This window comes from Podarcis vaucheri, assembly GCF_965113315.1.
Source record: "Podarcis vaucheri genome assembly, chromosome: 11".
NCBI classification, from domain to species: domain Eukaryota; kingdom Metazoa; phylum Chordata; class Lepidosauria; order Squamata; family Lacertidae; genus Podarcis; species Podarcis vaucheri.
The window spans coordinates 34520598-34547167 of NC_138749.1; the positions used below are offsets into that span (position 1 = coordinate 34520598).

The 26570-nt window shown below is 41.8% G+C and overlaps 2 protein-coding genes across 2 annotated transcripts in view; one reads left to right on the forward strand and one right to left on the reverse strand.

Annotated features, from left to right (window-relative positions):
* RASA1 (RAS p21 protein activator 1) overlaps positions 1–15114 on the forward strand; it is a 63503-nt gene extending 48389 nt beyond the window's left edge. Inside the window, exons 14-25 of the mRNA XM_082191885.1 lie at positions 384–541; positions 834–910; positions 1652–1824; positions 2118–2277; positions 2437–2579; positions 3491–3606; positions 5560–5646; positions 6577–6644; positions 7770–7858; positions 9225–9302; positions 13477–13611; positions 14287–15114. Coding sequence (XP_082048011.1) covers positions 384–541; positions 834–910; positions 1652–1824; positions 2118–2277; positions 2437–2579; positions 3491–3606; positions 5560–5646; positions 6577–6644; positions 7770–7858; positions 9225–9302; positions 13477–13611; positions 14287–14370 — 1368 coding nt within the window. The 3' untranslated portion in view covers positions 14371–15114. The remainder of the gene's footprint in view (positions 1–383; positions 542–833; positions 911–1651; positions 1825–2117; positions 2278–2436; positions 2580–3490; positions 3607–5559; positions 5647–6576; positions 6645–7769; positions 7859–9224; positions 9303–13476; positions 13612–14286) is intronic.
* A 988-nt stretch (positions 15115–16102) lies between these two features.
* Positions 16103–25383, reverse strand: CCNH (cyclin H). Its single transcript, XM_082191736.1, has 9 exons — positions 25108–25383; positions 24289–24411; positions 22518–22591; positions 21357–21567; positions 20998–21161; positions 19903–19973; positions 17957–18068; positions 16872–16932; positions 16103–16262 (listed from the first exon to the last, which is right to left on the reverse strand). Exons 1-9 carry the CDS (start codon positions 25222–25224, stop codon positions 16230–16232), a joined length of 966 nt encoding a protein of 321 aa, XP_082047862.1. The 5' UTR covers positions 25225–25383; the 3' UTR covers positions 16103–16229.
* Between the last annotated feature and the right edge of the window lie 1187 nt (positions 25384–26570).

Sequence of the window (26570 nt, forward strand, 5' to 3'; positions counted from 1 at the left end):
TTCATGGGTGGGCCAAGCCTGCCTTCCCACCATGTACCTTCAATAAGTTATCCAAAAAATTGCATGTAGGTGCAGAACCATATGTGTAACTGCACAGGTGACTTTGGTCACAGGTTCACGGTCTGTTTTTGTATTGCTGGTACTAAAATAGTGGATGCAATTCTGCCTTCCTTATATAGAAGCAAGGCATTTGATAGTAACCAGAATCTAAATTCAAAGCCCTCCTATACTAATTCGTTCTTTAATCACTTTTTATTTAACTTCACCCTGTGAGCTGTGGTTTGCATTTCTCACTTAAATAAGTACCCACACCTATTTACTTCTGAGTATGGTCTCACTACGTAAAACAAAGTTTTGAATTCCATTTTGTATACTTTCTCTAGGTCAGCAGTCTTATACTACATGTTGAAGAAGCCCATACACTTCCAGCAAAACATTTTACTAATCCTTACTGTAATATCTACCTGAATAGTGTACAGGTAGCAAAAACGCATGTACGAGAAGGACAGAACCCTGTGTGGTCAGAAGAATTTGTGTTTGAGTAAGTCTTCTGCTACTTAAATTTGTTGCATTTAAAACGAAAAATTCTAAAGTCCTTCTTGGTGACGGCGTAATATAATTTTATTTTATTTGCTTTTGGCAACAGTAACTGAATATTTTTAATGACTTATTTTGTCACAAATGTGTAATCGTACAGTAGAAAAGCAAATGGCTGACTTTTGGTTGTAGCTTTATATAATGAAATTAAATCTAAATAAAATATCATTATTTTAATTTAGAATGTCAAAGCAGGAGTACAAATGTGAATTGTATTTTTCTGTATTTTTTCCTAGCGATCTTTCATCTGACATCAATAGATTTGAAATAACTCTTAGTAACAAAACAAAGAAGAGTAAAGATCCAGATATATGTAAGTTCTGTTATTTTTGAAAAAAGTTTTTACAGTTGTAGTGCAAGCGTATTTCTCTTTTACATATTTATCCCACTTGTTGAAACAGTCATTGTTTGTATCTCTTTCCTATCCAAATGGTTGGAACATGGCAGCTTTTCACTGCTGCAAACTTATGTGTGTTTTAAGGGCACTTCCCTTAACCTTCTAAGCATGTACTGAATTCTTTCATTTGAGGGTGGCTCACTACCTGCAGTTTACTTGCACTGCCCTTCTATCCAGCATGGTCAAAGAAGGTCCAAGTATGCAATAAAATATTTGATGGGGTGCTCAAGAACCCTTAAGGTTTCTCATTAGTATAAATAACTGACAGAATTACCCATTTAGCTATTTCTGTATTTTCTGTATCATTAATTTGCCTGATGTACTATCATTTGTTATCTTTTTCTTCTCACTTTAATTAATGTAATGTAGTTTAGAAACTCTTTTTAAAATTCTAATGACTCTTGTTGGAGAATTCTGTGTTCTAAGAAACAGGTGAAAGTGAATACTATCATCCTGGTGCTCCTTTTTATATATGAAAATTATCATTGCAACTCTTTTCTTCTTCTCATTCTGAGAGAACTTACAGCATGAGAGTTGTTGGTTTTTTTTTAAAAAAAATCTTCAGATCCAGTGGATTTTATAAGCTCATTTTGGCTTATACTCTCATATATGCCATTCTCTCCAAAGACTAACTTCTCTCTGAATATTTCTTTCAAGTGTTCATGCGATGCCAACTGAGCCGACTACAGAAAGGGCAGGCAACAGATGAATGGTTTCAGCTCAGTTCACACATACCTCTGAAAGGTATTGAACCAGGCTCTCTGCGTGTCCGTGCACGATATTCTATGGAGAAAATAATGCCAGAAGAAGAGTACAGTGAATTTAAGGAGGTATTGAGTCCCTGCATTTTAATTTGAAAGTGGCTTGAAATAAATATTAAAACACTTTAAATGTTGCCTGTCAGTGCCTGAAGGCAAGGGTGGTTCTTCCAAAGAATATATGCTCTTTTATAGCTTGCCCAGACGGTGTTCGAGGTAGATTTGGGCCCCTCATAAATTACATAGCCTTTGAAAGGAGAACTTATTTATTTCAGGAAATAATTACACTCTTTATTTTGTGGTACACTCTTGGAGTAAGTTCATAGTTACTGTTTACTTAGTACTTTGCCATCTCTGTTTTTCAGTTGGTTCTGCAAAAAGAGCTGCATGTGGTCTACGCTTTATCCATCGTATGTGGACAGGATCGAACACTGCTTGCTAGCATTTTACTGAAGATTTTTCTTCATGAAAAACTGGAGGCATTATTGTTGCGAACACTAAATGACAGGGAAATATGTGTGGAAGGTACAGTATAAGTATGTTACTGAAAATAATTTTTCAGGTCATTCCCCTCCTCCATTTCCACTATCCACAGGCATTTCCTTCTCAATAATCTTATTTCCTCATTTAAATTCAACAGAGCTGAAAATTTAATATTTATATCTGGTGGTTTTGTTTGTTCAGATGAAGCTACTACCTTATTCCGTGCCACCACGCTGGCAAGTACACTTATGGAGCAGTATATGAAAGCTACAGCCACACGTTTTGTTCACCATGCACTAAAGGACTCTATTTTAAAGATAATGGAGAGCAAGCAGTCTTGTGAGGTAAGAAGTTATGGCTAATGAACTACACCACAAACAGTTTCAAAATCTATGAAATGTTTGAAAAATAGGTATAACTTGGGTCCCTCCAGAATGCTTAGAGCAACATTTTAGCCACAGAGAAACCTTGTAGGTCTGGCATTTGCAGGTCACACCAAACCACTGTTTAATATGATAAACACAGAGAAGGATGAGTTGCAACAAGTCTCAGGTTGCATACTACCCTTTTTCCTCCCACACAGCTGGAATGAGGTTTTGCTAACTGCAGTTTGTCACGTCATCCTGACCTAATGATGGCAATTTTAAAACAGATCTTCAGAAACCATGCTTTGAAGCTGGCGTATTTAAACTGGCTGGATCTAGTATCAGCTGCATTTTGAGGTCCTGAGAACGTGGCACGCTATGGTTAACTAAAAGTGGAAGCAGAAGCTTTTGCACTCCTCTGCCTTGCCACGGGAACGGCATGTGAGCCCTGCATTCACTGCAACTTGTTTCTGCTCTTGCATATCAGACTAAAATGTTGTTTAGCATCATGTGCAGCGTGGACTGCTGAATCACCCAAGGCTGTGCAGTAAGCTTTGTGGCTGAGAGTGGTTTTAAACCTGACTTCCCATTGCACATCTAGCAATTTCTGTATTTTGCCTTTGAACTGTGTAGTCAATGATGGTTTTATCTTTTGTCAGCATTTCAAGTATCTTGCAAAAAACAGGCATGCTACTTGAGGCTTTGAGGTGATATCATAGAGATTCCCTGCAATCTACAACCTGTGTGGTGGCTGCTGAAGCTAGGAGTCCTAGATGCCACCCAATCAGTCTAACCTTTTCAAGACGTTTGTTTGTTTTTACGTTGAGTAAACTTTGCTGGTTATCTTTTGAAGATATATTTCATTTATGTCTTATGGCTCTACATTTCAGTTAAATCCTTCAAAGTTAGAAAAAAATGAAGATGTAAATACTAATTTAGCACACCTGCTGAGTATCCTTTCGGAGCTGGTGGAGAAAATATTCATGGCTGCAGAAATATTGCCTCCGTAAGTTCACCAATGTTTTTTTTAAAGCCTCTTTAGAACTTCCGATTTCAGTCCTATATCATCCTTTGTTGTGATAAAATTTAAAAAGTTTTATTGTTTGGCCAAAATTTTCATAGTACTGTATTGGCCTGAGTGTAAGCCTCACTTTTTCCCCCAAATTCTGACTGTGAAAAGTTAAAGTCCAGCTTAAATCCACGACCTTACAAGAATTGGCTTTTACAATATTGCTGCTGAAACAGACATACGGTAAAACAAACAAAAAATATGTTTTGTTGCCGATTTGTGAGCTTGAGACTGTTCATTTGCCATTTACGGATGTGAGTACCTGCAGAATTGTAGCAATTGAATAGCTTTTTGCTATTTTAGCAATTGTATGGTAACTTTTGTAGGTTTGCAAGATCAAAGGCTTAAATTAACTGAGAGTCACAATTCTACCAACCTTAGCGATTTTAATCTGTAACCCAATTTTAAGGGACGGGCTTATATTCGGGTATTGTCTTTTTTTCTTCCCCCCTTGAATTTTCAAGGTGCGGCTTGTGGTTGCACCTTATATTCGGGCCAATATGGTATTCCGAATACTTATAGTCCAAAGTATATTTCAATAAATTGATTTTCAGAACCTGGCCTAGGAAAAAATAAAATAAAATTGTCAGCCCAAGCTCTTGGAGAGGATGGAACTACAAGATTTTTCATTATCCTAGCTTTGTACAGTAACATTGTCATTGTTTTCAATTAAAAATAAATGTTTATTAAATGCCCCCACCCCCAGAGCTTATTAACTCTTTTCTAACAATTATTGTACAGGTGACATTGTAATATAATGTAGTGCTTATAGCACATGTACATGGAACATTCATAAACAGCTCCGCTTCACCATAAATTCCATCAACTAAAAGTAGAATAAATCCTTGCTCTAAGCCTGTCACTAGATGTATAGTTGCATAAGCAATAGCATCTGTATGATGGGAAGAACAAACAAATTCAAGTTGATTTAGAAGTTGTTAGCTATATTGACTTTTCAACTGTTTCTTGTTCTTGCATAGCCTGAGAAAAAGCGATTTTTGTTGTCAGGACTGCAAAAGGCCTAATCCCCTCAGCTAGGTGCTGTAGTCTTCTGACCACTGCAACATGCCTGTTATTTATATATATATTTAAAGATACATGAATCTTGAAGTGATAGGTTTAGCTTGTGAAGTCATACCTCATGCTATGTCGACCATGTTATGTTTTTTCATGTTGCATCCCGCGGCAACCCAGAAGTACCGGAAAGGGTTACTTCTGGGTTTCGCCGCATGCGCAGTAGTACTAAATTGTGCTTCGCGCATGCGCACAAGCACCAAATTGTGTCGCACACATGTGCAGATATGGCGCTTCAGGTTGCAGGCTTTTCACGTTGCGAACGGGACTCCGGAACGGATCACAGTACTTTGTCCTAATGTCTTCCTTAAATTGCAACAAAAGATTCCCCTTACTCCCATTATCAATGGAATTGGCACTACTACAAGCTCCACATAACATCTGTTCTGTATTTGTAAGAGCTCCTTTAGTGTGGCAGCACCTACACTTTGGAACTCCCTGCCTATTGAAATCAACCAGGTGCCTTAACTGTATTCTTTTCAGTGCCTGCTAAAAACATTCCTATTAACACAGACTTACTCAGACTCTTAGAAAGCAGAGGTAATTTTTATCTGTTTTAGTATTTTAACTTGTTAAAATACTGAGATCCCTCATTCAGTGATCTAAGGTTGCCAGGAACAGTATCCTTCAGCCACCAAATACCTGGGTAAACAGGAATATTTCAAATTCCTCTGAAGTCAGTAACAACAGAGACAGATGCACCTCACCAGGGGAGGCATTCCACAAATGGGGAACCATAACTGTAAATGCACAGTTTAGTATAGTAATCTAAAGTAATTTGATATGCCAAGGTTCTTAATTGTATTATTTTGACAGGACATTGAGGTATATTTATGGCTGTTTACAGAAGTCTGTTCAAAACAAGTGGCCAGCCAACACAACCATGAGAACAAGAGTGGTTAGGTAAGGTGTTCTCTTCATTACTGTTGTTATTCTTTAGATGGTGCAGCTCAGAATGTTATGCTGCAGAGTGGTGACATATTTTCAAAGCTGATTTCAGCATCTCACAACTATGTTTAGAACATTGTTGTTTCGTAGTTACTGCTAGAGACATACTGTTGCTCATAAATACCACACCAAACCTAAAAAGAAACACGGCAGCAATAAGCAGTATGTAATACTACAACCCAGCATGACAAGCAGTGCTTGCAAACCAGTGTAAAGAAAGGAATTCAGCAGTTGGTTCTCAGAGATCATTAAAAAAAATTTTTTAATGCCCTTGCCTTCAAAATACCAACAAGGAGAAAGTGGTACAAGTTTCCCTTGTAAAGGAGTTACATTGCATAAGGGAGCAGCAAAAACAAAAAAGACTCTACCTTGATGGAATCTAAAGTCCTTAAGACCATGAAGATTCATATTGGAGGTTATTAAATTGGGCAGGTTCTATCGACTTACTCCACAAGACTCTGGAAGGATACATTTGCAAAGTGGTAAATTACCATGAGTGCTTGTAGCTACTTAGTAAACTGCCTGTCTAAATGGATACAAATTACAATTTTACTATCTTTTCACACTTGATAAATTGTTACCTTGGCAAGGCAATAGTGTGAAAGATTTCCCCTATTGAACATTTTTTTGGACTTTTGTATTATCCCTCCAAGTAGTAGAGAATTTTACTGCATACCAGGTACAGGGCTGTGGTGAAAAAGTCCTCTATTTCTCTAATATTTTGGATTGGAATTGCCATGACCCACCATATGAGAAAAGACAACCATGAGTTTCGAATAGAGTTCTTATTAATCATTGGTATCCTTAGTAGTATTTTCAAATATATTTTAGTGATGTTTGTGATCAAGTACCAAGTCAAGACATGCTTTTGCTTCCCTCTTTCAGTGGTTTTGTTTTCCTTCGGCTGATCTGCCCTGCCATTCTGAATCCAAGGATGTTTAATATCATCTCAGGTAAGTTCTTTAGATATTGATAAAACCATCTATAATGTTAAGATAGCAAGTTGACTGTATTTAGTTCTTAATACACTGCAGAGAGAATAAATTTTGGCTGCTTAGTATAGAACGGGGATGGGTAGCCTTTTTGAGGTTGAGGGCTGCATAGTGGTGGTGGGCCATCAAAGCCCAAAGTGGACAAGGATGCACATTCACACAGGCAGAAACTGCTTCCCCCAGCCAGCTTGCTTGCTAAATTTCCTTTGGGACCCCTACTAACTCCATTCAACCATCATCCACTCAATACCTTTCCTGCACATGCACACACACATTTCCCTTGCCAGCCTCCTCCACTGCTGCCATCCTCTCTTCACTGAATGCATCCCTTCCTGCTGCAGCTGCCACGGTTGGTCCTGCTGCCACTGAAGGAAAAAATGGCAGACAGGCATTACTTCACATGTGAGGGTACAGAACTATTGAGGAGTTCCAGAGATCCACCCTGTGCCTGACAACCATTCTTTCCCCCAGTAGCAGCAAGAAGATAAAGAGGGCCGTACTGACAGAGAGTTGCATCCAAGCCACAGGTTGCCCACTTCTGGTATAGAAAGAAGCACTGCTAATGTGGCGTGACTCTAACCATTGGAAGTGTGGGGAAAGATAATGGGCTTGTATTAAATATTTTGTGGTGGGTTGGTCTGCATATGAACCAACAGCTATCAACTTGAAACCACTACTTTGAACCTTCCCGAGTCCTTTGTTTACAGCAACTGGAACTTTTAATTCCCTGCTGCTCCCCCACTGGTGGAGACCAAGAGATCTGGGCAGGGTTGGGCAGAATGATACCCCTCCCTCTTCATCTAAATCCCCTCAAGCATGGGGAATAGCGCTTCCTATTATTTTTCTTTCTCTCTTAGAAGAGGAAGTGCTCTGGTTTGGGGACTGTGCTTAATCAGCTATGAGTGCATCACTTGAGGTTGTGGTGAGGAGCTTGAATTGGCCTTAGGAGGGAGAGAGGAAGTGCTTTAGCTGCTTACATCTGTATTTTGCACTTCATTGTCCTGCCAGTGAGTCTGGTTATCAACTGCTGTACTAGACTATAATCTCAGTTGGCATCAATTGTGATTTTCAAATTGTTTATCTCAGATTCTCCTTCTCCCACTGCTGCAAGAACACTGACGCTGGTCGCCAAGTCTGTGCAGAATTTGGCAAATTTAGTTGAGTTTGGAGCTAAGGTAAATATAAATCTTAGAAGTTAATTCCCCCCCCCCACACATGTTCTTTGCTCTCAGTGAAAGAACATGTGTAATCATGCCCCTTCTGCCTGTACAAGTCAGTATGAGTCTGGAATGACAGGAGGGGCCATAGCTCTATAGCAGAGTGCACACAAGAGATCCTAAATTCACTCCTTGGCATTACCACTGAAAAGGATCTTTGGTAGCTAGGCAGGAAAGAGACTGCTTGAGACCCTGTAGAGTCACTGTTAGTTGGAGTTAACAGGACTGGACTAAGTAAACCATTGACTGACTTAGTATGGAAGAGCTTCATTTGTTCACATAGAATAGGCTCCCTTTCAATACAATAGGACAGTCGAGTCAGCATTGTATATAGTACATAATATTGTCGGTACAGACAGCAGCATTTGGAAAGAGCATTTAAAACTCTCAAGTTATCTCCATTCTTAGCAAGGTGTTTGAGCTCGTTTAAATATCAGTTTTTGTTCTTTCTGTATGTGGTTGGTCTTCTTCATCCTGACTGGTCAGAGAAAAGCCACAGCCATCAAAGAGATTATGGAAATAATGTGTTAGGGTGACGATTGTGCAATAGTTCAGCAGTAACATCCAGGTTTGACTGTTGGAAGATGCTCTTCAATGGACTTTACTTGAAGATGACATGGAAGTAGCTGCAAAATGTCACACCTTGCCTTGGTCAGCAGTAACATAGTGCAGCTAGTGCAAATACAGTTACAAATACAAATAAACTAATTGCCAGTTTGCTTTCATGCCCAATTTTAAAATCCTGATTTTTAACCTTGAAGGCCTTGCACAGCCTGAAGTCTTTCTACCTTAAGGGCCATTTCTCCTCAATTGAAATGACTTGCCAGTAGGGGCAGACTGGCTTTTCTTGTCTGCTTTTCCTCCAGGACAGATTTTTAAGGTGATGCCAGGGTTAGGGTCCTTTCTGCTAACATCTCAAAACTTTGGAACCTCCTCCTAATAAAGGTTAGGACTGGGGTAGCCAGTGTGGTTTTCTCCCTATATTATTGGACTGTAACTTCCACCAGCCTCAGCCAACATGGTCAATGATCTGTAGGGCACTCCATGCTGGCTATCCCAAGGTTAGGAAGATATCAACATTGTCATCAGTTTATAAAAGCTGTAAAACATCCTGCTTTGTCAGATCTTTAAAAGGATTTAAATTTTCTGTAGCAGCTTTATCTTATGTGATGTATTTTATTGTGGTTTTCAATGGTGTTTAAATTATATTTGTGTTTTAGCATACACCAACTTGAGCATTGTGGAAAGTGGTGTAAAATACATTAAGAATAATTCAGAAGCCATCACATGGAGGATTAAAGTGATTTTTGTGGTTTTATTTTAGGAGCCATATATGGAAGGTGTAAATCCTTTTATCAAGAGTAACAAACACCAGATGATCATGTTTTTAGATGAACTTGGGGTAAGAACACTTCTTTCTTAATTTTGTAAATATAGAGACTGTAAGTATTTGCTTCAGAAAATACAGGGGAAGGACCCTGTTAAAAAGAGGGCTTTGGGAACCATATCTCAACCATTTCTGGACCAGGATTCAAGGTGGCTTCCACAAATAAAGCAAGACAGATAATCAGTGTAAAAAAATAATTATACTCTAATAAATAATAATAATAAATTTTATTTATATCCCGCCCTCCCCAGCCGAAGCCAGGCTCAGGGCGGCTAACAACAATCAAATAAACAATCAAATAATCCAACGTTCTAAAAACATTTCATTATAAAAATTAATTAAAATCAAATTAATGGCAACCGTTAAGCAAAATTCTGTGCAGGTTGCCAGAGGAGGGAGTCAGGCTGCACCCTGACCAAAGGCTTGGTGGAATAACGCTGTCTTGCAGGCCCTGTGGAAAGATGTCAAGTCCTGCAGGGCCCTAGTCTCTTGTGACAGAGCGTTCCACCAGATTGGAGCCGCAGCCGAGAAAGCCCTGGCTCTAGTTGAGGCCAGCCTAACCTCTCTGAGGCCTGGGACCTTCAGGATGCTTTTATTTGCAGACCGTAGGTTCCTCTGTGGGGCATACCAGGAGTGGCGGTCCCATAGGTACGAGGGTCCTAGGCCATATAGGGCTTTAAAGGTTAAAACCAGCACCTTAAACCTGATCCTGTACTCCACCAGGAGCCAGTGCAGCTGGTATAGTACTGGATGAATGTGATCTCGCAGTGAAGACCCCATAAGGAGTCTCGCCGCGGCATTCTGCACCCGCTGGAGTTTCTGGGTCAGTCTCAAGGGCAACCCCACGTAGAGCGAGTTACAATAATCCAGTCTGGAGGTGACCGTCGTGTGGATCACAGTGGCTAGGTCAGGGCAAGAGAGATAAGGGGTCAACTGCTTAGCTTGGCGGAGATGAAAAAATGCCGCCTTTGTTATAGCTGTAATCTGCGCCTCCATAGAGAGGGAGGTATCGAAGATTACACCCAAACTCTTAACGGACGGTGCTGGCACTAATTGCACCCCCGCAAGAGATGGGAGTTGCCTCCCCAATCCCATATCATCCTGTCCCAGCCAGAGGACCTCTGTCTTCGAAGGATTTAACTTTAACCGGCTTCCACGTAACCATCCAGCCACAGCTTCCAAACATCTGGTGAGTGTGTCTGGGGCCAAGTCAGGATGGCCCTCCATCAACAGATAGTTGGGTGTCATCGGCATACTGATGGCAACCCAGCCAAAAACTCCGGACAAGCTGGGCGAGGGGGCCCATAAAGATGTTAAAAAGCATCGGGGAGAGTATCGCACCCTGAGGCACTCCACACACCAAGGAGTGGTGCGATGACAATTCCCCCCCAAGCGCCACCCTCTGTCCCCGACCAGAGAGAAACAAGCGCAGCCATTGGAGGACTGTGCCCTGGATCCCCACGTCGGCAAGGCGGTGGTCCAGGAGTTCGTGATCGACCATGTTGAAGGCTGCTGACAGGTCTAGAAGAATCAGCAGCCCCGATCTGCCTCGATCCAGCTGCCTGCGGAGATCATCTGTTAGGGAGACCAGAGCCATCTCGGTCCCATGACCGAGCGCGGAAGCCAGACTGGAATGGATCCAGAGCCGATGTTTCATCCAGAAACCTACCAAGCTGTTCAGCAACCGCTCTCTCAATCACCTTACCCAGGAACGGAAGATTCGAAACCAGGCGGTAATTGGATAGATCTAAGGGATCTAATGATGTTTTCTTTAAGAGCGGGCGCACCACTGCCTCCTTCAATTCCCCTGGGAATATCCCGGTGCCAAGGGACAAATTGATGATATCCCCCAGGGGGGCCCGCACCTCGTCTGGACACGCTCTAATCAGCCAAGACGGGCACGGGTCGAGAGGACAAGTGGTGGGCTTTCCAGCTCGGAGGAGTCTGTCCACATCGGCTGAGGATATCCGGTCAAAGTGGTCCAATACTGGACCCGAGGACAGTCGAGGGGCCTCCAGTTCCTTTATTGTATCCAAATTGGCAGGGAGGTCATGGCGGAGCAACAGGACCTTCTCCGCAAAAAAGCTCGCAAATGCCTCACAGCTGTGTGTCAGATTGTTATTTAAATTTGGCTGTCCTTCAAGGGATGTTAAAGACCTAATTATACTAAATAATTGCGCCGGGCGAGAGCTAGCGGATGCAATGGAGGCCGAGAAGTAAGACTTCTTAGCGGCCTTCACTGCCATCTCATAGGTTTTCATAAAAACCCTATAAGATGTTCTTGAGGCTCCGTCACGGGCACCCCGCCATACTCGCTCTAGCTGTCTGAGGTCCCGCTTCATTTTCCGAAGCTCCTCGGTAAACCAGGGAGCCCCGTTTCTGCGGGGTCGCAGAGGGCGCTTAGGTGCAATCTCATCGATGGCTGCCAGGAGCTGGATATTCCAGCCCTCAACAAGCTCAGTCAATGAGTTGTCAGGTCCCGCAAGGCTTGACGGAATTTATCAGGGTCCATCAGCCTCTGCTCGCCACCTAAGCAGGGTGGGGGTGGAAAGTCAATCCTGGCTTTCAGAGCGTAGTGATCAGACCATGGCACCTTCATCGAAGGAGACATGATCACATCTATACCGGCGCCAAAGATCAAATCCAGCGTGTGGCCTGCTTGATGTGTGGGGCCCAAAACAAACTGGGAGAGCCCTAGTGTCGCCATGGAAGACACCAGGTCTAGAGCCTGTGAGGAGGGAGTGGCATCGGCATGGATGTTGAAGTCCCCCAATACCAATAGGTTAGGGAACTCCAAGGCCCAGCCGGCCACCGCCTCCAGCAGGCCTGACAGGGTGGCTGCTGGTGCGCTAGGTGGCTGGTACACAAGCCAGACAGCCAAGCTCACCTCAGAGCCCCACACTAGGCCAACACATTCAATGCCGGGGATCAATGGCGATGGTAGAGCCCTGAAAGAACAATCTTCCCAGATTAATAATGCCACCCCTCCCCCCCGGCCCACAGTCCGTGACTGGTGGAGGACGGAGAAACCCGGGGGCGCCATCTCTCGTAAGGTAACAGTTTCCCCTTCGCGCACCCAGGTCTCCGTCACACAACCCAGGTCGACCCCCTGCGAGGTAAAGAAATCTCGCAGAGTGGCGGTTTTGTTGCCTATAGACCTGGCATTGCACAACACCAGTGACGGAGGTGAGTAATCCTTGCTCACCCTACCCTCGTCCCTCGGGATGGGGCGCAGATTGGAAGGGGTACAAGCATATCCGTATCTCGATCCCCTTCGCCTATAACATCTGCCCCCACCGCCATACCTCCCTCGCCCCTCCACAGTAGCAATCCCAAAATTGAAACAATATAAAAAACAAATCTATTAAAATACAGATAATTAGCACAGCACTATTAAAAAGCCCTTTCCTTGAGAAACAGACAATTCCCAAAAGCCTGTTGAGATAAAACAGTCTTTACCTGCTAGTGGAAGGAGCCAGTATGTATCTCTCTAAGGGAGTTCCAAAGTCTAGGATCAGCCGCGGAGAAGGGCTTCCCATGTATACCTATGATGGTGGCAGGACTGAGAGAATGGCCTGCACAAAGATCTCAGAGCAGAGACAGGAGGTATGGCTCCACTCCTTTCTCCAATGTTTGTCAAGGAGAAACATCTGGAGTGCCTGTAACCTGCCAGATGTTGCTTGGCTGCAGCTCCCTTCAACCCTGCTCATTAGCCATGCTGGCTGGGGTTGATAGAAGCTCTAGTCCAACCAAGCCTGGATGTTGCTCATCCTTGCCACTGAGCTATAATAGCCAACCAAAAACTAGTTCATTTCTCAAGTAAGCATAGCTGGGCCTCACTTCTCTCTATGCTTAAGAAGCTATACTCCTGCTTTACTGGAAATTGCAGACATACTCCCCTATCCCTTGCAAGCCAAAGCTGACAGGTGGGTGGGGCCATGAAGATGTCAGGTGATAATTGTCAACGCATCATGCAGGGCTTGCAAAGTTCAGTTTAATTTTCACCTATGGACTACTTGTGTATTCGAAACAAGCATCCCCATTGCTCTTTAGGTGTTATATTCCCTGCAAGCAGAGTAGTAGTGGCTGCACTCCTTCTCTGAATGGTAAACAGTGTAAGTTTTTTTCAGCTACCATGGTACTGTTTTATGAAAGGTGGTTCTAAACATTGTTATTATTCTTGCTCTAGAATGTACCTGAACTTCCAGACACTACAGAGCCCTCTAGAACTGACTTGTCACGTGATCTAGCAGCCCTCCATGAAATTTGTGTGGCACATTCAGATGAGCTTCGAACACTCAGTAATGAGCGAGGGGCAATGCAGGTAAGAGCTGTTATAGAAAGAGGGTTTTCCTGATAGTTACAGCAGCGTTGGTTTAACCTGCAGCCCTCCCTATGCTGCTGGATTATAGCTCCCATCATCTCTTGACTATTGGCCATACTGAGTGGGGCTCATGGAGTCCAACATTATCTAGAGGGTCCTGAGGACTTACAAACACTAAAATATAGGGCTGCAGTTGAATGCACAAAGTGTGAATGTATATTAAGGATGCAATCAAAGTGGTAGACATGAAGGAGCTACTTTGAAACAGTTTAGTAAAAAAGTATGTGCAGTGGTGGTGCATTTTGAGTGCAATTATTCCAATAATTATTTATGCATAAGTTATGCTGCCTGACCTACTTATTTAAATGTTTACATAATAGCAAACAGTAACTTGTTTTCCTTGGATTCATTAAAAGCTGTAGAGTCAATTCCAGCATGGTAAAATTAACATATTTACTATTCAGTAACTATAACTATTAACGTATTTAGCTATTCAGCTGGGCTACAGGACTTGTGAATTGCATCTATGGAAAGGAAATCCTAAGGACAAAGGGGGGAAATAAAATAAGTTTACATTTCAAGAAAAGCTATGAACCAATTGGGAACAAGTATAGTTATTTTAAATCATACAGAAAAACTTTGCTGCTGAGCTAATGATCTCCCTTTTTAAAACAGCATGTGCTAAAGAAGCTGCTGGCAATTACAGAACTTCTTCAACAAAAGCAAAATCAGTATTCAGTGTCTAACAGCATCAGGTAGCAGCTTTCTGCATGTTCCAGCATGTCCAACATGACAACTTTCACCAATATCACTTCCTTTTTTGCTCTTGCCAAAAATAGCACACACATTTCACATTTCCAGTGATGTGTGAACTATGCAAAAAACAAAACAAAGAACCTGTTGGTGACTGACCATAACAACAGCTTTAAGCTATGTGTGCAGGACACTTGCACTTTCTTCCACTTGGAACCAATTTTCACAACCTCTGAGCCTTGGTGTACAGATCACCTTCCACAAAGAAAATACTGTGACTGTCTCTTTGAACTTTAAAGTTATTTCAACACCTCCAATTGCCAAAGTCTTGCTGTGTTTTGGGTAAAATTAGAGTCAACTGCCAAGGAAATGTTTTGACAGCAAAGTATAACTGGATAGAACACACGTCTTACTGTAATTTGATTGGTTACAACTATATTAGGACTGTTCAAACACTTTAATTTGTATTTACAGCTTCCAGAGTTTGATAGGAAATCTTTGCTGTACACTTTTTATACCATTCTATTTCTCTCGTTTAGAGTTGTGCTGAAAGAATATGCAGACTGGATTTTGTCAGCTTTTTTTTTTATGTGCCACATTGTTTTGAATAATTTTCCATCAAGGACTGTATATCCAGATAAATCATGATGCTTTTTAAAAAATGTTTACAACAGTAAATAATTTGAACTCAGTAAATTTATTGATCATTGTATTAGGCATGCATGCATTATTAAACAGTTTTATAGCATACATCTGGCTGCTTTTTCTGCCTAGTGATTCAATATTTGGATATTTCCAAAGAAGAAAAATACAGTGCCTCTAGGTGATTAGAAAACGATTTGTCTTGCCTGCATTTTCCTATTTTTTTGTTTGGTCAGTGATCAGTTCTGATCCAGTCTCAGTGCTTGTAAGTATGAATAATAAATGTCTTTTTTTGTGTGGAAAGGAAGAGGCTAGAATAAGACCCCCCAACCTAACCCACCTTGTCAGCAAACCAAACCTCTTCAGGGGTTAAGCCTGTTGCATACAATGCGAAAACAGCACTAGCAGGAGGAACCCATGAAGTAAGTATTCTACTGTCCACCGATGTTCTTTTCTGCCAAAGGCTTTCAACAGGGACGCAGGTGGCGCTGTGGGTAAAAGCCTCAGCGCCTAGGGCTTGCCGATTGAAAGGTCGGCGGTTCGAATCCCCGCGGCGGGGTGCGCTCCCGCTGCTCGGTCCCAGCGCCTGCCAACCTAGCAGTTCGAAAGCACCCCCGGGTGCAAGTAGATAAATAGGTACCGCTTACCAGCGGGAAGGTAAACGGCGTTCCGTGTGCTGCGCTGGCTCGCCAGATGCAGCTTTGTCACGCTGGCCACGTGACCCGGAAGTGTCTCCGGACAGCGCTGGCCCCCGGCCTCTTGAGTGAGATGGGCGCACAAACCCCAGAGTCTGTCAAGACTGGCCCGTTCGGGCAGGGGTACCTTTACCTTTACCTTTACTTTCAACAGACCCAAGGATGAACTATTGCCACCTGAAAGTTTGTTTTCCTAGTGAATTTCAAAAAAATTCCAATGTATCTCAAGTAATACCTATGAATATGTGGTGCTTATATTTTAGATATTTTGACATTGCTTTTCAGCTTTTGGCTGGTATCCAAAACACACTACCAGAAAACAGGTTACAGCCAATTAAAATCCAAAAGAACAGTGACAGTTTTTACCAATACCATTTAAGTAATTTCAAATATTCCACTCACACTGTAAAATAACTGCTTTATTTACATTTGTCATATTTTTTCACTGCAGTAGTGGAATATGCAACATGTTTTCAGGCATTAAAGTTCCATTTAAGTATTCAGGATTTCATCAGTGGAGACATCCAGTCAGTCAATGAAATCATCATCTGTCCATTCATCCTAAACGAAAGAAAAAGGAACTCCAATCCTTTAACTTGTTAGAAGATGTGCAAAAAAACAAAACCCACCCTATGAATCAAGTATGGCTGATGGGAAAATTAACAACTGCAAAATTAGAAATATACAATCTCAGCTTCTATGCTTGCCTTTATTGAGGATTAAGGTCCTCTTTGATGTAAGGCAGAAAACAAATAAAACAATGTTTAGAAGAAAGTATCAACCAGGTTTAGCGTTATCTGGTGACTCCTAAAACATTCAACATTCAACAGCACTATCAGTACAGTGCTGTGTTGCGGTCAAGGAAGTACAGTAGTACTGATGAACCACCAAGGCTACTTATCAACTCTGTCAGTGATACAATCTTTACTCTGGTTCCTATGAACTTCTGCAACCAGCAAGGCAGGTAACTGGATTTGGCCAACTGTGGATAAAAGTACACCTAGAAGATTCTGCTGGTTAATTGGTTGGATTATCATAATAATTTTAAAATAGATTAAAGTTTGCTCCCTGTTAATTGGCATTATCTTAAATTTGCATATAGAACTAAGTTTTATGTTCTCAAACATATACAGATTTATCCAGTTACTCAAAGTACACAAATCCACTAACCTCCTCCATTTTTGGTTTCTTTGTTACGTAGTCTTCATCTTCATAACCTTTTCTCTTCTTTCTAAAACCAACCCCATAATACTAATATTAGATAGTATGTTCCCGTTCCAATAAGAAGATCTTTTCTTCAACTTCATATTTTATATTGGAGAAATTGGTATGACATCTAATAAACGATTGAAACCTTTTACTGGTATTTGAAGTGAACTGACTATTCAGCACTAGAGGCTCCTTAGAGCTATTGATAAAACACTGTTTTACAAGAACCAAGTCTTGCAGCTTCTTAAACAGATTATATTCAGTTGTTTCATATATATCCATATGCTGTAGAATAAAATTCTCAACAGTAAGGTCAGATGAAAAATGTTCAGTATGCCACATTAGTGACAGTTACGTTAAAGCTTACGTTATGTAAAACAAACACAATGAATACAACTAAACTTCGCAGGCTCTTCCCCCCTTTCATTTCCCACTGACCTCGTGGTTCACATTTGTTCTCCACACCCATGGATATATGTTGTAACTTATGATGAAATGAACTTCAGGTATGGGCAATAGCTATAGCTATGATCCAAACAGGTGCTCTTCCACTCATAGATGTGCTAACTTAGATCCAGTGGAAGAGTGCTGCACGAATAACTCCAAATACAGTGAAGTTCTATTTATATAAGACTTTGCACAAACACATTCAATACTTTGTTCAACTGGAATTTATATGCTATTTGCAGTCTACTATACTGCAATCCAGCCCCCAATACATTGCAAGAAGTCATCTGCTAGCTTCCAAAAGAGCTTGTGGAACAGCATTATATATTTTTTCTATTGCTACTTTCCCCCCCTTTCACCGACATTTCTTTGAATCCAAGTCAATACTTGTCTGAGAAGAAATTACTGACCAATGACTGGAACAGACCCTGGCTTCAAATCTCTGATAAAGTAAGATTATATCATACCATTTGCACAGGAATTCCTGGTAATCAAATTTTTCAAAATTAGCTTATTGGTCCTCATACAGTATATGCTGTCATAATCATTTTTAGGAAAGCTAGCACTGAGGTACGATGTAGCTTTAAATTGTTACTTACACATTTGTATTAAGAGCAAGTTCTGGGCTGTGGCATTTCTCTAACTTCTGTTTCAGAAGAGCAACTCCTTCTGGATGCGGTAGCTCATATTTCTTTACCAGATTTTTCATGCCTACAAAGGAGCAATAAAACACTTTCAAAACGCTTTAATTAAGTGTACTATATATCAATTAATCTGAACCCCAATAAGAAATGTACATTATCAAAAGTAGATCCAAATGAATTCTAGTGATATAGGTAGCCTAATCACACTCTCATCTTCACACTCAAACCCAACTGATTAGATATGGCACATTCCAACTAGTTTTGATTCTACAGACCTGGCTATAAAGCTTTGTGTGTGTATGTAAGGTTACAGCACAACAGGGAATGTTTAAGTATGATCTAATTGCTGTGAGTTGTACATGAAGCTGAGGAATACTTTAGCCAAGCTACAGTATATTTTGACCAGTTGTAGCCATGAACACACAGGATTAATTGTGCAAAGGTGTGTCTGGGGAGGGGGCATTCTAATAAAAAGTACGCCCAGCTCTCAAAAAGCCAGACTACAGTGCAAAATACTTTGCAGATTTTCTATGAAAAGCAAGTCCTCTTGTAGAACAAGTGTTAAAGACAATTGAGATGTGCTCCAGATTTCTTTGAAATAAGTTCCACAAAGTCTTAGCTTAAATTTGCCACATAACACTATTTCCCCCTTTACAGAAGCTCAGATTATATTTGTAAGACTCTTAGCTGTCATCTTATATCAGAGGATTTATGCTAAGGAATGTCAAGACACAGCAAAAGTGTGAAGTAAAGAACTCTACTAAACTAGTTGTTCACATGGTGTGTTTTTTTTATTTCCTGGAGGCTAACGGATAATGCAGTGTTAGCACTACTGTCCCAGGGAAACCTTCAGACGCAGGCACATTTTGCATATCAAGTCTTCAAAATACAGATCAACTGAAGGCTGTGTTGTGTTTGATGCAAGCATAAAAGCAGTATCAAGGACAGTCTTGCAAGCACCAGTCTACTGAAAGACTGAATACATATTTTTATGTGCCCTGGACTACAGGTTAGAGGCTATGAACACCGTCAAAGGCAGAAGAAGTTATCCAATATCCCCTTTTACTTGCTTATGCTAAAGACAGCTACCAAGTTTTGTTCTTCATTTGAAACATTCCCCTTGCTTTGCTGAAAATTCTGGTCTCATTTGACCTAGAAGACATTGTATTGCATCCATCACTATCTCCATTCACTATCTTTGATCCAGAGGGGCTTCCATAAATGGAATGTGGATGGAGACAATTTTTGCATATTTTCCCATTCCTGCGCCAGCACTCAAGTTGTTCCAGAGAATCCCCAAACCCCCTAGAGCAGATTTTAGAGGCTCAAGGGAGAAGGATGAAACAGTGAAGATTGCTGATTGGCAACGGGAATGTGTCTTCAAAGGATGTTGCTGTAACCCAACAGTCAGCTGATTGGTGGTTACAGCAACCTCCTTTGAAGTTAAGAGTCTGTTTTACAAGCAGTGGGGATACAATTGTGCTAAGAAAAGAATAGGCAATGGCTCTCCGTGTTTTTTTGGACTCCAACTTACATTTAGCCCCAGCCAACATGGTTACTGTTCAGGGATAATGAGTCTCATATTCCAGCAACATGGAGGGTCACTAGTTCACATCCCTGAACTAAGCCATATTTCTTTTTTCCTGTCACTTTATACCATTTCTGGGGGAGCAGAAGGGACAAAAATGCCCACTTAGATTCCTTTTTATTAACAGTTGGATACAAGTTTAAATATGTGTCCCAATTATTCAGAAAAGTAAATAAAATAAAATAAATCTTTCAAACGGATAAAGGCTTTTGCAACCCTCGGATAAAGGCTTTTGCAACCCTCTTCCATACTTTTAAAGAATACTTTAAAATAAATATGTGTATGGTACCTCATTCTCAGAATCTTTACTTACATTTCATCCCATCCAGTAACTGGGAGAGGGAAGCTTTGTTCTCTTTCAGCATTAAGCATTCTGACAAGTAACTGTCAAAAGATAGTGAAAATTAGATCTCAGTACCACTGTTTGGATGCAGAGAAAAGTGAACATCTATGAAGAACACTTACATTAACATACACCCCATAAAGAGAATGACATTTAGCTAAATGTTAGGTGATGGGAAGGAATTTTTCAAAAGTATATTAAAAAAACAAAAACTTAGCACACATTATAAAGGGTAACAATACAAAGCCAATGTCAAAAATGCTAAAGTTAAATTAATGATGATTAGAATTCTCTACAGCAATTTCTTTCATTCTCAAAAAACCCCACACCCCTCCAGGAATCAAAGATAACCTTCCGAAAGCAAAACAATGGTATTCTAACATGAAGTAGTAGTCTGGAAACATGAGCTTCATTTGATAGTGTAAGATGGATGTTTTAAAAAGCTGTAAAAGTAACCATTTTATAGGCAGCTGACATATGACAAGTTGAAGGAACAAAAGATTTAGGGTTGTATGCAACTAAATCATTGTGTGCCGATAATAGACTTCCACAATTGACAATTCCCTCTACCTCCACCCTGCACCACCCTCTGTGCGAGAGAGTTGGCGGAACCCCCAGAGCAGGTTTGTGGGTGCACCGGGGGGCGGGGAGAGACAAGAAACATTTCACTATACTCACATACATAGAATCATAGAGTTGGAAGGGACCCCAAGGACCATCTATTCCAAACCCCTGCAATGCATCATTCCACAGAGTCATTTAGTTGATACAACCTTTATTGCTTGGGCGGGGGGGGGGGACCCAACATAGTAATTTAAATAGTGAAATGGTAGGATTCAGTAAGCTATTTTCCTTCCCTCTGCCACACATTTACAGGTTAAGCAGCTGATCAGGTTGGCCACCAGTGTTTGAATCTGTGTGGACGATTCTTGAACAATAAACTCTTAATCCACGTTGACGCAAAGTCTTAACAACACCACAGATAGAGCTTTGGAAGGATGTACAGCGTCAGCACAAAAACCTACTAACTTAATCTGTAAATCCAATGCTTGGAATATTATCTACCTTTCCATATTAATTCCTGCTCTCGATGCGCTGGACAAGATGGCAGTGAGAGCAATCTGAGACGGTGTATAAAGAAGGCAGGCATCTGTTAAAGCAACCCGATTGAGAAAGTCATCAGCAGTCTTCCTCAGTGTCTCAGGATTCTCAAGCAACGGGTAACGAGTCTAGAAAAATATGCAGAATTGCTGAGTTCCTTTTTCTAGCTCAAGTATTTTAGCGTCAAACAGGCATGCTGTGATACTTAAGAACTAATCTGCTCTAGTACAGTGCTTGGTACTATTAATGCTTCAACATTTTACAATAGTTACCATCTAAATGTACCATCTAAGGTACATTTTTTAAGCAACAGAAATGATTACCTTTAGATCGATCAAGAAGCCTTCAAATGGTCTGTAAGGGTTGTGCACTATGAGGTGGAAGTTCAGTTGCTGTATAAGTAGCAGTTCATATTCCAAGATCTGTTCCAGGGCCTTTTCCTGTCCTACTGCACTTTCACGAAGGTTGCCCACAAACTGTGTACTGGACACGTTAAATTCGTCTACTTTACATGCCAAGAATGCACATGTTAACCTTAAAAACAAACAGCAAACACATTTGGTTCTAAGGAAGACCATTATATATGAAGTCAGGAAGTATTTTGAACAGCCTAGCCTAAATACTAGGACACAAGAGAAAGCTCCCTCTAATATAAAATCCAGCCCCAAATCCTTGGAAAACTTTTAGAGCTTGCAAACTATCAGCAAACATCCAAAGAAAAAAAGTGGACAGAGACAGTTTTATGGGGCAGTTGTTTTACCTTGAGCTGACCTGCATTGTATACTGGGGTAATAGAATGTCTCAAACAAAACCATGTGGGTTCTGTCAGAAGATAACTTTTGTCTGCTTCCCCATGTTACTTATTGCTGGAAAAGCCTGTGGTTTTTATCCTAACCCAATGCATTAATATTTTTTTTAAAAAAAGAATCTGGCATAGAAAGCTTTGGGGAAAATGTGTGGTCAAATGTCCCAAAATAAAGCTATGTGTGATATGTCAGAAGAAAGGCATTTAACTGCTTCTCAGTGCAAATTTTAGCATGAAAAAAGTGAGACTGTTTTTGCCCTGATTCATTTACCTAAACTAAACTAAAACTATTTGATAAATTCTGTTTGGGGACATTGTTTACTATTATTTATAATAATATTATTTACTGTTATTTATAATAAACCAGGAGAAAAACATTGCTGTTCTACTTCTGTGTAAATTCTGCAAGTGCACCCCAGAGTGGATTTCAGCCCTGCTTTTTGATGTGACGCAGTAACTAATTTTTAGGGATTGAAAAATACTCCATTTTTAGGATTCAGTTTGTTTTCATAGGATTTTTTCTGTCTATGACATTTTCTGTACATGACAACTGTAAATGTTAAGTGGTTGAAATGTTGAGACATAGTTTACAACAGTTCAGGCAACAATATCCTTAGACAACATAATAGAATTTCTGTTTGGGGAAAATAATTAAACCACAAGGGTATCCATTACTTACATAATAATCCGAGGATGATACTCCATCACTGAGTTATTGAGGTAAAAACGCTTGAAGTACATGCAAGCTGATCCCTAAAAGGAAACTATAATCAGAAAGTTCATTCACGCAAATAGCATGGCTGTTGTTCTGTGCTGCCACATAGAACACATCGTGATCAAATAAATACAAGATATGCTGGGCAAGTCAACTGAAAAACAAAGTAGTGCACAGGTTGACCCAATGTGTATTTATGCAGCAGAAAATTCAAGTTTAGAAGAGCCAGAAGCAGGGGATAAGCAGAAGACAAAGGCCACTGCCAGTTCCAATTGGTGTGTTGACTAATCTACCTCATGTCTATAAAAGCTCAAGATGCTATTAGGAGCAGTTTGAACAGAGTCACTAGAATTCCCTTCTAAAAAGCTTGTTTGCATTAGTGTTCCTGCCCCTCTTTGACTCAAAAGAAGAGTACTCCTGAGAAAGTCTCCACAAGTGTCATAATGCCCACAACTTTTATAGTGCCCTCACATGTGCTACATTCTTTAAATATTCAGGGTTGGTACTTTGTTGGCTTGTGCACATCACTGGATCCTGGCTGCAATGAAACATGGCCTTCGGTGGAGATCAAGTGGATGACAAGACAGCTTTTCTGATCCCTATGCCCCTCTCTAATGCTACCTCCCTGGGCTTTTGCTGCAAGAAGCATAGTAGCATTTCCCTTTGTTACAATGGGAACAAAGTTGGAATGGAAAGTTGAATTATTGCTGTGGCAAGCACAGTTGCTACATTATTCTCCCAGCTACTTGCAATAATACTCTGAAAATTATTACAGAAATGTTGGGTGGTTGAGCAGCTATCAGCAGTGGAAGGGCTAATCCAACCAGCTCTTATCAGTTCTGGCTTTTGCTTCTCCTACTCTTAGGAATCCAAGAACAAGACTCCAAGGGAGGTGTCATTGTCCCCATGCAGGCTGCGTCCCACTACCTCATGTTTTTTTTAAAATGCCTCCCTTGTAGGCATTCTATCTAACAAAAGTCTGGCCAGGAATAGCAAGTATATATGGCAACCCCAGTAACATGATTGAAATCTCGAGGGAAGTTTTTCCTTGTTCGCACCATCTCAGTGGCGATCCAGGTGAAAAAATTCCTTACAATGCTCATATTTGCCCCTTAATATGTGTGTCTAGAGGCAGACAGGCATTGCTCAGTTATGAAGGCATGGGCATCGTGGGCATTATAAATGAAGGGTGGGAAATATGCAGCCCTCCAGATGTTACTGGACTACAATTCCAATCATACATGACCAGCGACAAGGCTGACTGGGGCTGATGGGAACTACAATACAAGAATATCTGGAGGGAGTGTTTCCCTGTGTCTAGTGTGAATAAACAATGTTAAACATTACTTGGTGACAAATAACAGTTCAGGGACTTTAGATGCAGGAGGAATGGCCCCAAAGTAGGTGGGGAAAGTTTAGGGGAAAAATGGGGAGTGGGTTGAGAAGAATGAAGTGTGTGTGTGTGTAAATAATTTATATACCGCCCTATACCCGGAGGTCTCAGGGTGGTTTACAGAACAAAATTAAAATATAAAACCACAATATATATATAATAATGATTTTTAAAAAACCAATACCCCCCCAAAAGAACCACATTTTAAAAGGGCATAGGATGTCAATCAAATCAACCAAAGACCTGGTTAAAAAGTGTCGTTAATCATAAATATTTTTACAAAAATAGAGCTTAAAAACCAAAACAAATACTGCTTTCTCAAAGAGAATGTTAGAAACTCACCACCACAGATCTAGGCATCGCTGGCTTGAAAACAGAGCAGAAATCCAATAGCCTTTTTTCATAGTATTTACAAATGGTCAACTCTTCGTGCGGCTCAAGAAGAAACGGGTCAGTCTGTTGAACCTTGTGGGAGAACAAAAATTATCTTAACTCTAATCCAGTGGTTCCCAACCTTTTTTGGGCCATGCCCCACCTAAGCATTTCTCAAATCCTGATTGCCACCCCGCCCCCGTGACATATAATTCTTATTATTCAAAAAGTGAACTCCTATTCAGGGGAGGAAGCCTAAAAGGCCATTAACTGTTAATACCTCATTCTTGATTGCCCCCATAAAAATCAAATTGCCCCCCATGGGTCGTGTGCCCCACGTTCGAAACCACGGCTCTAATCAGAGCCGCCGCCACCAACATACAAAGGTTACAAGTTGTAGTCAGAATTAAAGAACCTTTTAATGAGGGTGAAAGAGAAGAGCGCAAAATATGGTCTGAAGCTCAACATCAAAAAAACGGAGATCACGGCCACTGGGCCCATCACCTCCTGGCAAATAGAAGGGGAAGAAATGGAGGCAGTGAGAAATTTTACTTTCTTGGGCTCCATGATCACTGCAGATGGTGACAGCAGTCACGAAATTAAAAGACGCCGGCTTCTTGGGAGAAAAGCAATGACAAACCTAGACAGCATCTTTAAAAGCAGGGTCACGAAGCATGGGGTCACGAAGAGTCAGACATGACTAAACGACTAAACAACAACAACAACAACAACATAACAAATACAAATCACACGCAGGAGGACTCGGCGTTTGGGCAGCCCGCGCCCTACCTTCCTATTGGCTACAGCTTTGCACCGGAACTTGCGGTTGGCGTCTGCCCGGCGCCGGACCAGCTCCTCTTCGCTGCGGAAGGTCCAGCGCCGCCGCTGCGTGCTGCTGTGGTACATGGCCGCGGCAAGGACACCGCACCCGAGTGAGCCCAGGCGCCCGGCGCCCGACTAAGCGCCGCTGAGGCAGCGACAGACGGCCGCTTCCCGCTTCCTCCGTCGGCGCCGCCGCCGCGAAACTCCCTTCCGTGATACTCCCGGCGTGCCCCGCGCCAAGGCCACCTCCACGGATTTTTCCCGGCATGCGCCTCTCCCTCAGAAGCTTCGGAAAGCGCTTTTCGTCTAAAGGGGTACGAGAAACTCTTGCCTCCACACTTCCGGGACCGCCATATGCGGGGCAGGAGCGCACAAAGAAACCCAACTTGATTTAAAACTGGGTAGCCGGGTAACTCGGGCCGTGTCCCGAAGGTTTGAAACAAGTGGATTCGAACTTCAAGTCCGGACGATTTCTGAACGTTGAGTGAACAGGCTCCTACTGTTTCTCCCATTGAAATAAATCGCTGCAACAGGCAGTGCATTCCTTGGAAGCCAAATCTGCTGTCCGAGGCAGTTGCCTCACCAAAGGCGGGCCAGCACTGATGGCTACATTCAGTTGAGTCCCATTACTGAGTGGCTAGTTTTTCTTAATTCTCGGGCGCAGAGCGGAACAGCGCCCCAATCGCGATAGTAAGCTGCCATTTGCACGCAGCCCCCCCCCCCCCCATGGTGGCCCTTCCATTTCAGCTCTGCCACCGGCGAGGCAAGAACAAAGAGCAGCCGCTCTAAACACCTCGCCTCTGCTCCGCGCATCTTCTGTTTATTTACATCGACTTCCCAGCCCGTTCAGTTCGCAACCTGAGTATTTTGACAATTGCACCGGGTCTCTTGAGCCTCGCACTCTCCTGGGGGGGTGGGGCGTGCGCTTTACCAATAGGGGGAGGAATTATGGGAATTGTAGTTAATAAGAATGGCGAGTAGGCATTTGCTGCTGCGTCAACGACAAAGAATACCACAGAGATAGAAACGTAGAGTAACGCGCGCCGAGAACTTCCGGGTACACTCGAGAGCGGCTCATCATTTGGCCATGATTATGTGTGGGCGCAAAGCGGCGTTGCATCCCGCCTTTCGACAGTGGGGGGAAAGTAGGAGTGCCTTGTTGGAATGCTAGTAGCGGGAGCCAGAGGGAATTTAGACAGTGTGAAAGAGGCGTGACTCTGGGGATGCTTAGTGGGGAGAGTAAGCCCCACGTAGATCTCCGTAGGGGTTACTTTTGAGTAAACCTGCAGAGGATTGGGCTGTAATCTCTCTCTCTCTGGGAGGCGAGGAAAAGAACCTTCCTCCTCCTCTTTTCTCTTAGCAATTCGATCCTTGTTCGCACAGCAAAGTAAGGCAGAGAAAGAGTTGCCAGTCTTGCCCACTCTCTTTTC